This window comes from Octopus sinensis, linkage group LG9 (assembly GCF_006345805.1).
Source record: "Octopus sinensis linkage group LG9, ASM634580v1, whole genome shotgun sequence".
NCBI classification, from domain to species: domain Eukaryota; kingdom Metazoa; phylum Mollusca; class Cephalopoda; order Octopoda; family Octopodidae; genus Octopus; species Octopus sinensis.
Window position 1 is genome coordinate 25,795,360 of NC_043005.1, and position 12,500 is coordinate 25,807,859.

At 33.1% G+C, this 12,500-nt stretch overlaps 1 protein-coding gene across 1 annotated transcript in view; it reads right to left on the reverse strand.

The window, feature by feature from the left end:
- LOC115215730 (sarcoplasmic calcium-binding proteins I, III, and IV-like) overlaps positions 1-12,500 on the reverse strand; it is a 77,051-nt gene that overhangs the window by 21,584 nt on the left and 42,967 nt on the right. Inside the window, exon 3 of the mRNA XM_029785022.2 lies at positions 280-390. Within this exon, the coding sequence (XP_029640882.1) occupies positions 280-390 (111 nt within the window). The remainder of the gene's footprint in view (positions 1-279; positions 391-12,500) is intronic.

A 12,500-nucleotide genomic window follows, 5' to 3' on the forward strand; every position in this document is an offset into this window, starting at 1 on the left:
TCAATGGACTGCTCTACTAAGTACTAGACTAAATAAAAGAATGCATATATGCAAGTGTGTGTGTACGTGTATGTGAGTGTGCATAAGTGTGCTGGTGTGTTTTACATGTGCGTAAATAAATTTATTAGAATGTGTTCTAATATTATATAGTATTTGTTTCAATGTGGATGTAGACACCCTGCTCCCTCTTATCCTTCCAACACCATTCTGAGGACTCGATTAGAAGCAGAAAATATATATACGTTTCAGAATAATGAGAGAATGTAAAAAACACCTTACCTCGTTTTCATCGGCAAACTTCCTTAGACCGTCCCATATCAATTTTAAGGTTTCCCTCGCCTCGTTATGTTTTGGACCATCAGTTGGCCATGAATGCAAGTCGCAGATTTTCTGAAGAAAAGTATAAGCATAGGTGTAACTATACAGCAAGCAAGTAGATATCAATTTAGATTGTGAAAATGAAGAATATTAAAAAAAGATTCCGCTGTAAAACAGATTCAATTGAAAACATATCAATAATAGAGCTTCACTTATTCGTTCGACTTACTAGAAATAGCAACAAAATCACCCTTGGAATACACCATACCGTCTTCTCAAAAAGGTACAATGGAGTCCATGTTATATTGTCCGCAAAAGGAGAAAGATCACAAATGGTCTATTTTTTATCCTAGGACTGTCCATTTATGGCCATGCCAGAGAAGGAGTTTTGTTCAGGTATGTTGCATAGGGGCAATTAGAACCAGTTTCAAATTCTACATGTGAAACCCTGGTTTCTTCTTTTTAATAGAGCTTAGAAGACTATCTACTGTTCCATTCGTAATGTAACCAGAACAATATTATAAAGGGGTTTTTTTTCCTTTATTTAAGATAGTGTAATATGATATTCGTACTTCTCACCAAACGCAGAAACAAAATCGTGAAAATGAATGGAAAGAAACTGTCTTTTATATCCATTTTTTACAGAGGCTTCCGTTTTTTATTCTTCCATAATTTGTTACGCATACAATATAGGACGTGCTTCATTCTCAATACCAAAAATCCTCGCAACTCAGAGGTAATTGAGTAAAGGAAACATAATAAATTATTCATAAGTAATTTTTTTTTAACCTTTGGGCATTTAAACGTTTCTTTTTTATTATTTTAGAAGGAGTTCGAGCCTCGAAACAAATTCAAATCTATTGCATGAAGAAGTGATTGGAGAGAGGATCGATTAAGAAGTTTTGATATTCAAAGCTAGCGAGTATATTTTTGCTATGCATTTAAAAGATAGTGAAATGTTATAAACGGTGGAACATAACAAGCAATACACTTCCAAATTATAAGTTCTACAAAATCTATGGCAGCCAATTTTTAATGGTCTTTCTTTTTCTTTAAAGCATGTTATACATAAATATGTATTTGTGAGTCATTTCCAGTTTCCCTGCTTAGCTGTATTAAGTTGCCGCTAAAGGGTTCAAATCACGACTAGAATACCGTAGGTATTCATACATTCGGAGTCGGTAAAATAAATAACAATTACTTTACCAAGAATAATCTTTGCTTACAAACTTGTGCGTCGGTAAGCATGCACCAGTATGCCGATAGATTATATATAATTTATAAGGCGGTGAGCTGGCAGAAACATTAGCGCGCCGGGCGAAATGCTTAGCGGTATTTCGTCTGTCGTTACGTTGTGAGTTCAAATTCCGCCGAGGTCGACTTTGCCTTTCATCCTTTCGGGGTCGATAAAACTAAGTACCAGTTACGCACTGGGGTCGATGTAATCGACTTAATACCTTTCTCTGTCCGTGTTTGTCCCCTCTGTGTTTAGCCCCTTGTGGGTAATAAAGAAATAGGTATTTCGTCTGTCGTTACGTTCTGAGTTCAAATTCCACCGAAGTCGACTTTGCCTTTCATCCTCTCGGGGTGGATAAATAAAGTACCAGTTTCGCACTGTCTGTCCTTGTTTGTCCCCTCTATGTTTAGCCCCTTGTGGGTAGTAAAGAAATATATATATAATTTCTCATATATACACACTAGTATTCAGTCTATGACTGCCATTATATTATATGAATGTACGTACCTATATAAACTTAGAGTAGCGTGAATTTGTTATACTGTACGTTCATCCTGAGTCGCGCGTTGTCAATTGTGAAAAGAACTTGCAGGACAGTGTTATGTATGTATAAGTGTGTGTGTGTGGATTAATGAAAGACGAAAACATGAAATACACTTCATTAAATCAGAATAGAGTATCAAATTTCTTTAAAAATAATGGCGAATGGTTAACGAATTTTTCCGCAGAACTTATCGTAATTTCCTATTTAAATGTGTTGACCTTTCTATGACCGGAAGCAATTTAGAAAACAATGTTTGTCAAGTTTGTAAGACATCATTAACTTACGAAATAATTGATTGTTAGCGAGTTTTGATTTATTCAGTAGCTAAAACAAAACGGAAGAAAATAACCATCATCTCTTGTCATAAATCATTAAAAAATCGAAATTAAAAATTGTGATTTATTATTATGACTAATTTCTATTTAATATCAATTGGAGAATCGTTTAGACTTCAACGATGGTATTGAAAGTAGACAGCGAAGCAAAATGTAAACCATTATGAATAATTAATCTATGTAAATCAACGCATATCCAGATTTGCCACAACAACCAATACATCATATAATTTACAATATATTGCCTGGGTTTCGTCATGAAATGAATGTGGAGTCTGCTCATATTATATTTCGTTCCTTCTTTTATTTTTTTAATCTTCAAATTGGATGTTATCTTAATTATATATAAGTGAATATCGTTAACTGATGACGTTCGGCTAAATACAAATCTTAGTGTTTAATTAAATGCTACAATAACAGGACGACGCGTAATAAACTCTATATTTCTTTCAAGACAAACAAGAAATATATATCAGAAATCGATTCATCAATCCCATTGTTTGAAAGATAATTCTGGAAAAAATATTGTAACGTAGAACAATGTGACAATGGTTAAGAAAAGCCAAATGTCTTAATGTTATCCAAACAATACGGATGAAAATACTGTTTACAAATCAGGCATTTAAATGACAATCAGATTCACCTTTTCTCTTCACATTTAGATAATGGCTTTCTGAAATTTCGTTATTTTCGCCAAACTATCATACTTGATATGTCATATTGCACGAAATGCAACGTATTCTCACCAATCTGTATTCCTATTTCAGCTTTGTGATGTTCCAAAGTGAATATGAACCACTTTCACCCCAGCCTCCTATCATTGTACAAAGGTTTCTAAAACGTTGCTGACGTATTAATTTTTACTTTCACAGAGGACGAATCAAAATAATTATGGTAAGTCCGTGCCAACATTTTGGTAGTTACGCCTCTTGCAATGGCACAAAATTATTATAGTTGCACCTCTTGGAATTAGATTTAAATACGTTTTCTCTATATGTAATCTATAAATCTCAAACGTAAGTTAACGCTTGCTTTAAGATAATCAGTAAATGTAATTCTGAAACTTGTGGGAGTAAAATCTACAATATTAAAGATTAACCATGAGAGACGGATAGACATGTGTTGTATTTTGTGAAATGCCAACATGAACAACAAAATGTTTTTGCTGGTTTTTAACTCAATTTTTATGATTAGTTCAATATCTTATCATAGTCCATTTTGACAACCATTTAGGCATGATCAGTGTAGTAATTCATTAAGAACTAACTCTTGGTATAAATTCCAAAACGTCACTCTCTAACATCGCTAATTTGCATACATGCATACCGCAGCGTATGTTTTGTTTGCATCTGTGTGATGTATTGTTTACATATGGCAAAGAATCGTTATTTTGATGAATTTGTTAGTAGAAATTACCGAGAGGATAGTATATCTGTCAATAGATTAATGGCTCGAATTCTATTGGCGCTCTATGTGATGAAAATGTCAAAAAATGTTAAAGCAAGCAGTTGTTGATATATTAGTGTATATTTCTTGTGTATATTTCCCCATGTGAAGATCAGAAGGTATAATTTTAAAGCTCTACCAAATATATGGCAACCAATTGTTGATAATGTTTCTTTCAAACATACCATGAACCTTAGTTTCTGTTAGTGATGCGATCGTTCAGTAGAGGTAGGCTAAATGCTATGAAATGCTCACATATGGGACCAAATAAATTGTGAGATATATTAAATTGGACTCCAGCACACCCGAGGCAGTAATGTAATCTAATGAAGAGCAAAGCCTGAATATTTCTCCGACTCTCCATCCACAAGTGAATTAGAAACAGAGGACAAGTGGTTAAGTTAGTAAGCCAACCTCTGAATGATCAAAAATGGGAAGCTATTTGAGAGGTCTATGTTGACCTTAATGGCAATATCACTTCCCAATTCTTTGCCGCATAAAGAACCAGCTTTGCCCTGTGTTGCAAGAGAAGACAGCTGGTATAGATGGTAGATCTTACATTTTCCTGGGAAGTGGATATTTAACACGCTTTCCTTTACAGTGAGTTGGTTGAATTCTGAGAAAAAATGGATGGGAAGCAGTATTCTTTTCTGTTCTGATAGGTATTAGAAGATTTCATGGAACTAAGATTTACTCTATGCTCAGGAGCCCTGTTCTAGCAGCGAAGAAGAGGAAAATGTCGCCAAAAAATTGTCAGATGCCGCTGAGAAAACAAGCCCTGCATCTGGCTCAAGCGAGAAGGCAAGTAGTGCTGCATTAACGAACTTTCAAGACTATAACAACATTTAACCCAGAGTGTCAGTATCTAACTCAACAAAGTTCACCCTGTTCTGCGGGAGTTATCTTGCCTACATCGGTGAGTGACCCTGGAACGCTTTTGTTATCGTATTGGAAGAAACACCTTCAGAGCTGCTTTACAGCTAGATGAGACATCGACTCTTACACTCGGAGACGAAGTACAACAACACTATCATATTTATATTTACGTTCTGGATATCAGTGATTGAAGAACGCATTTAAAGCCTACAGTGAGTTCCTTTAATGTACTATCTTAGCTAAAATACTGGGTTGGTGCGACTTTTTTTTTCAACAAATTTTATTCAACTAAAACGATAATAATATTTAACAAAAAAAAAACATCTTTAAATGACGGTCTGACTGTCTGCCAAGCAAATGGGATGCAATAATTGAAGTAGATGGTGAATATGCTCCAGAATCATTTAAAGGTGATTTTGTTACATGTTATTGTTTTTGTTGAATGAAGTTTGTTAAAACAAAGCCGCAATAATTATGCACCAGCCCACTGCATTAGAAAAATTGACATTGCTGTTTTAGTTAGTGGGGTAATTTGGCAAAGGTAGAGGTATCGAGGAACTGATATGAATATCCAAAGCAGTAAAATCGCCTGTATTGGAATTATTTGTTGTTTAATACATGTCGCCTGTATTATGCATTGTAGAACTACAATATATGATATGCGCCTGCTTTAGTGGTTAGGGTATTCGCTCATGAATGTGAGGCCATAAGTTCGATTCCCGGCGGTGCGCTGTGTCCTTGAGCAAGGTATTTTATTTCACGTTCTTCCAGTCCACATAACTGGCGCGAATGAGTTGTACCTGTATTTCAAGGGGCCAGCATTAAGGATACACGTGTCTGTGGAGCGTTCATGCACTTGCACGTTAATTTCATAATCAGGCGGTTCCGTTGATCGGATCAACTGGAACCCTCGTCATCGTAACCGACAGAATGCCAACCATATGCATGTATGTAAGTGTGTATGTGTGTAGGTATAAGATTTGCATATATGCATATGTATATATAATTAAGTAAAGGTAATAAACCTCATTAAGGGATCATAAATCCAACGAAAATATTGGTTTGTTACCAATCTATAGAAAGAAACCGTGGTTTATATATTTATATATTTAAAGAATAAGGAGAAAACGGAGAGGCATTTGATAAAATTAATTATTAATTATAAAATATGGCATCTCTGACAAGTGTTTCGAAACAGCTGTCAGAGATGTCATTTTGTATAATTAATAAACAATTTTATTAATTACCTCTCCACTTTCTCCTTATTCTTTATATATGACGATATCCTTATACACACACACACATTATATATATATATATATATATATATATATATACATATATACACACACAGTGAGAAGATGTGAGAGATGGATAAATAAATAGATACATAACCAAACATAAAATAAAACCCAGACATATTTTATTTTAGACACATCAAGTTACGTATGAGACTATAAAAAAGCGTTCAACGCCATAAACTTCTATACGCGAATATATAAACTTCTATACATTATCATATTCTCTCTACACAACAATAAAGCTTTACATCATGATAGGACACCATAACCAATTATACGCATCTATACCTCATTAGCTGCCTGTATAGCAGTATCCTAAGATCTAACTCATTATCATTCTTATCTCAGTCAAATATCTAATGAAAATACACTATGTCGCTTCTGCTTATTTTTACGACCAACGTGATGGTTTTACTTCATTTAATCAGTATTTTTTATGATTAAGCTAACATCTGTGTTATTGCTGTTACTTAGCTCCAGATTAGCTCTTATCAGGACGACCTATCGTCAAAGCAATCAACCGTGACCATATTTATTTATCTATTTATTTATTTATTTATCTATTTATTCATTTATCTATCTATTTATTCATTTATCTATCGATTTATTTATTTATTTAGTCAGTTTGAAGTATGCTATTCTATTTTTTTTAAATGGTATTTTCCTACTGATTTTTACTATGCTGGACTTCCCAGATCAAGGATTGTGGTGCTTTATGTCTGCCTGATATATAAGTTATCGTTCTGTGTTTATAGAATGGCAAAATGATATATTTAATATCAGATGCAAGTAAATATGATTTTACACCGGTATGCACAGCAACGGACATAGATACGAACACGTGCAAAGAACTGCAACACACATACACACAGAGACATATACATGTATTTATATATGTGTATGCGTGTATACCTATATATATATATATATGTGTGTGTGTGTGTGTGTGTGTGTGTGTGTATACATATAGGTATAAATATATATATATATATATATATATATATATATACAAATATATATATATATATATATATATATATATATATATATATATATATATATATATATATATATATATATATAAATATATATATATATATGTATGTATGTATGTATGTATAAGTTCAGCAAAATTTAGATTCAGTTGAATATGGTACTTAAGTTAAAGACACCAGAATTTAGTATGGTATTATTGATATAATTCAAAATGGAGTGATTAGAATCAAAATAAGCAACAAGGATACCCAGAGGTAATGCAGTACGATCGTTTCAGGCGACTCTATTTAATTGAACAATGCAAATATTATATCAGTTTTAAAATGTAGAGCTATCTTCAACTGCATAAAAATATAGAATTTAGTTAAATTCAAAGGATTCATTTGTATAGTTATTCTATTAACCAAAATCACAAAATGGATAAGTAGATAGACAAAGAACATGTTTCATCAACCGCATCATAGTAGTAACTGATATTTTTTCGTAGGAGAACACTGCTTACCATTGATATTACTTTGTTATTTAGATTCTTTATTGGTGGGGGTTCTAATTTTATAGACTAGTTTATCAAGCCTAATGGAAACTAGAATCTATCTTTTATGGATAGAGTAAAAAAGACAGTTTAAGTGGCAGAGTCATAAATCAAGATCCCTTTGAAGTAGAAACCATTCGGGTTGAGTAAGAATATATTTCAACCAAAATTTGTAGGCTAAAGCTGATGGAGTAGGGAGAATAAAACTTATGATACTTAACTATTTGACAGCCATAACCCCAATGATGATTTCCAATATATAGGTACATCTTAGAGTGTTTTCTCACCAAAAATCAGAATAATTTCAGTATTTTACACACTATAGGGATGGAGAATATAGAAATAATTTCATATTTATATAAATTTCTATACCAACCCAATATATATTTATAGTTAATTAGTAAATAGCAATTTATTGGTATTAATGAGTTAAATTAAAGGAATATGTTAAAAATTTCATGTATTTTCTATATGCTAATAATCTTAGAATATATTTCTTGCATTATAAATAGATAGTGAAATATATCATTATGGTTCTGTATAGGTTGAGTGTGAAATCTGTAGAAACATATTATCTATAAAATGATATAGCTGGTAAATAAGTAAGAAAAAATGGTTTAAAATTACTATTTACTAATTAACTATAAATATATATTGGGTTGGTATAGAAATTTATATAAATATGAAATTATCTCTATATTCTCCATCCCTATATTGTGTAAACTACTGAAGTTATTCTGATTTTTTGTGAAAAAAACTTTCTAAGATGTACCAATATATTTCAAATTATCATTGGGGTTATGGCTGCCAAATAGTTAAGTATTATAGGTTTTACTCTCCCTACCTCATCAGCTTTAGCCTACAAATTTTGGCTGAAATATATTCTTACTCAACGCGAATGTTTTCTACTTCAAAGGGATCTTGATTTATGGCTCTGCCACTTAAACTGTCTTTTTTACTCTATCCATAAAAGATAGATTCTAGTTTCCATTAGACTTGATAAACTAGTCTATAAAATTAGAACCCCCACCAATAAAGAATCTACATAACAAAGTAAAATCAATGATAAGCAGTGTTCTCCTATGAAAAAATATCAGATACAACTATGATGTGGTTGATGAAACATGTTCTTTGTATATCTACTTATCCTCTTTGCGATTTTGGTAAATACAATAACTATACAAATGAATCCTTTGAAGTTAACTAAATTCTATATTTTTATGCAGCTGAAGATAGCTCTACATTTTAAAACTGATGTACTATTTTTATTGTTCAATTAAATGGAGTCGCATCAAACGATCGTACTGCATTACCTCTGGGTATTCTTGTTGCTTATTTTGATTATATATATAGGCGCAGGAGTGGCTGTGTGGTAAGTAGCTTGCTAACCAGCCACATGGTTCCGGGTTCAGTCCCACTGCGTGGCATCTTGGGCAAGTGTCTTCTGCTATAGCCCCGGGCCGACCAATGCCTTGTGAGTGGATTTGGTAGACGGAAACTGAAAGAAGCCTTTCGTATATATGTATATATATATTTATGTGTATATGTGTGTGTATGTTTGTGCGTCTGTGTTTGTCCTCTTAGCATTGCTTGACAACCGATGCTGGTGTGTTTACGTCCCCGTCACTTAGCGGTTCGGCAAAAGAGACCGATAGAATAAGTACTGGGCTTACAAAGAATAAGTCCCGGGGTCGATTTGCTCGACTAAAGGCGGTGCTCCAGCATGGTCGCAGTCAAATGACTGAAACAAGTAAAGAGAAAGAGTATATGTGTGTGTATGTGTGTGTGTACACACACATACATATATTTATATGTATACATCTATATATATATATGCATATATGCACACACATATATTTTTATGTATATATATATATATGTGTATATATATATATGCATATATATATACACACATTCTTTTAATTGTTTCAGTCATTTGACTGCGGCTGCTATGTTACGGTGGTGTAAAGGCCCCAACATTGGTTGTCAAGCGATGGGGGTGATGGGGGTACAAATACAGACACACAAACATATACATTTATGTATATGTATGCATGGGCTGCCCCCTCGTTATCGAGTATGACCATACATGTATGCATTCATATATATATATATATATATATACATATATACATACATACATATGACGGGCTTCTTTCAGTTTCCGTCTACCAAATCTACTCATAAGGCTTTGGCGGCCCGAGGCTGTAGTAGAAGACACTTGTTCAGGGTACCACTTAGTGGGACTGAACTTAGAACCATGTAGTTGGGAAGCAAGCTTCTTACCTAATGGCCTCGCCTGCACCTATATATATATATATATATATATATATATATATACGTATACATATATACACACATATATGTATGTTTGTGCCGTGTGTGTGTGTGTGTATGTAAATATGTATATTTGTACGTGTATAAACTGCAGCACACTTTTCGCTTAATAAATTCCTCTTACATATCATTGATTATTGTTAAGGGGCAGTAAAAAGCCCATATCCAAGATATTGTGTATTGGATTGGAAACCAAATTCACCTGTTAATTCTTATTTGTATTCAGCATCGAATGTTTTCAATTGTTTCCATGGATCCGCTGCATAATTTTCAATAATAAAACATAAAGATATACTGATCTAACGACCCACCGAATAAGATGATTTGAGTTTAAGAATGGAGACATATGAAGTCACAAGAAGAACAGAGAAAAAGCGAAATATTATTTTGTCGCTGGTGTTGAAAGTTACTGTTCCGGTTTGTGTAGACACTTTGAAAGCAGAACATTTATCAAAATTGATCTAACCTGGGTTACATTAATATAATTTTTCAGTTACGAAACTAAAGATCTCATACTCTGTGCAACAGATCTCCCCTGGCAAAATCCCATGTTTCACTTTCTCTTAAGAACCAGAAAATTCTGCATCACCCGACAACGTTTCATTCTCTACAAAGTTCAGGTGAGATCTATAACGGAGTACAGTTCATGCATGTGGGTCGAACCTGCTGCTATATACAAATATATCCTAAATTTCATCCAGGTAAAAGCTGCTGAAGTGATTTACATGAAATCAGCCACAAACATACTTTCATCTCTGACTGAGAGAAGTTCCCTTTCTCTCTCCTCACCCAGCCTTTACTGCTGCTACAATAGTTCAAGTTTATCCGCCATGACTGACTGCCCTCATGCCGTATACATCCGCCCTTTTCTTTTTTCCATCCCATACCCCATATCTTTCTGCCAAACATTGCTCTTACCACCAAACAAGATCCTTCCTAATCAAAATTTTTTTGTCATTGTATTGAACTCTCTACCTACGTCTTTTCTACATTCGGCTACTGGCATTAATCTTGCTAGCCTTTTGGGGACTGCAATGGCTATGGTTACAGTGCCTTCCTTCAGACATTACAATCCACAAGGTAACATTATCGCGTGCAACCTTCATTAAAACTTCAGGGCAATCTGTCTGCCATATCTAGGCAAGTAGAGCGATAGTATTAATGCTCTCTCAGGATTAAGATGTTTCTAATCATTTGAATAATGAAACAATTTCAAAAGACCAAATATTTGATGAAAAAATATATAAATATATATAAGAAAAGCTGGTGACGACTATTTTTCCTTTTTATTAGCAATACAAAAGATATCAACAGACGTGCAGGCTTATTTCGAATTAAAAATCGAAATATTATTAAACGAATCACTAAGTAAATTTATAAAATTGAATGGATTTCGTTGGAGTGAGAGAACAAGAGGAAAATGAACGAAAGATGGTATTGGTTAAAAATTCAATGATTCTTCGGCGCCAAACACAAGACAAATAGCAGTTAATAGATTGAAAGCATTGTTAATGCCAGGAATATTCGAAGAGAAAATACTGACGTCAGATCAAATATGCGATTGAAGAAAAAAGAGATATTTTTTGTTAGTGATTATTATAATCTTTTCATACTTTTTATTTAATAGTGTTGCTGTACTTATATGTCACTTGTGGCTTTCACGAAATGTCATTGCTAATGTTATTTGGATAATATTGAACATGTTTAGTGTAGACATTAGGAAAGAATAAAGTATATTTGAACCATAGAGAATGACAATAGCAATAATAATAAGAAACCTCGAAGAAGAAGTTTGATATTATATTAAATTATACAAACATATATGTATATACATTGGTACAAAGATAGATATTACACATACACACACAAACATGCATATATAGACACACAAACACATATATATATATTCATATATATATATATATATATATATATATATATATATATAATATGCTAAGCTACATATCATAATATTCTAACATAAAATGAGGAAATACAGAGTATGATTGCACACAAACATTATTTTTCCTAAATATTTACAAGTAAAATGTTAACAGTGACTTCAAGTTTAAGTTTGCTCGACGTCATCAGACTGGCCGCGGCGAATAAGCTGGATTTTGAGGCTTGTATATAAATGTATTTACATTTATCATCTAAATATATAAACATACATGAATACAACGTGGCTGCAGATAAGAATCTTAGAAGGACACTCTATATACAAAGATGAGGATATATATATATATATATATATATATATATACATATATATATTTAAAACTTAGGAGAAAATTAGATATGTTTCGACCAAAGATTGGTCCAGGCTATGTTTAACTTAATACCACCACCTGATAGGATTATCTAAATCCTTTTTATATCAAGTTTTGTGGTATTATGGTCCATTCAAGTAGTGAGTTCTTGTTGAGTGAGTTGTATCAAGGTATGGATGGCTTATCCAGTATTCCTTGAAGAAATTTGTGCAGACTCCGTTTAAAGGTGATGGGATCCCTTTCTTCTTTGATCAGTTTTGGGACAAAGTTAAACAGGGCAGGGCCTGTTGAGGAACAGAAATTGTTTC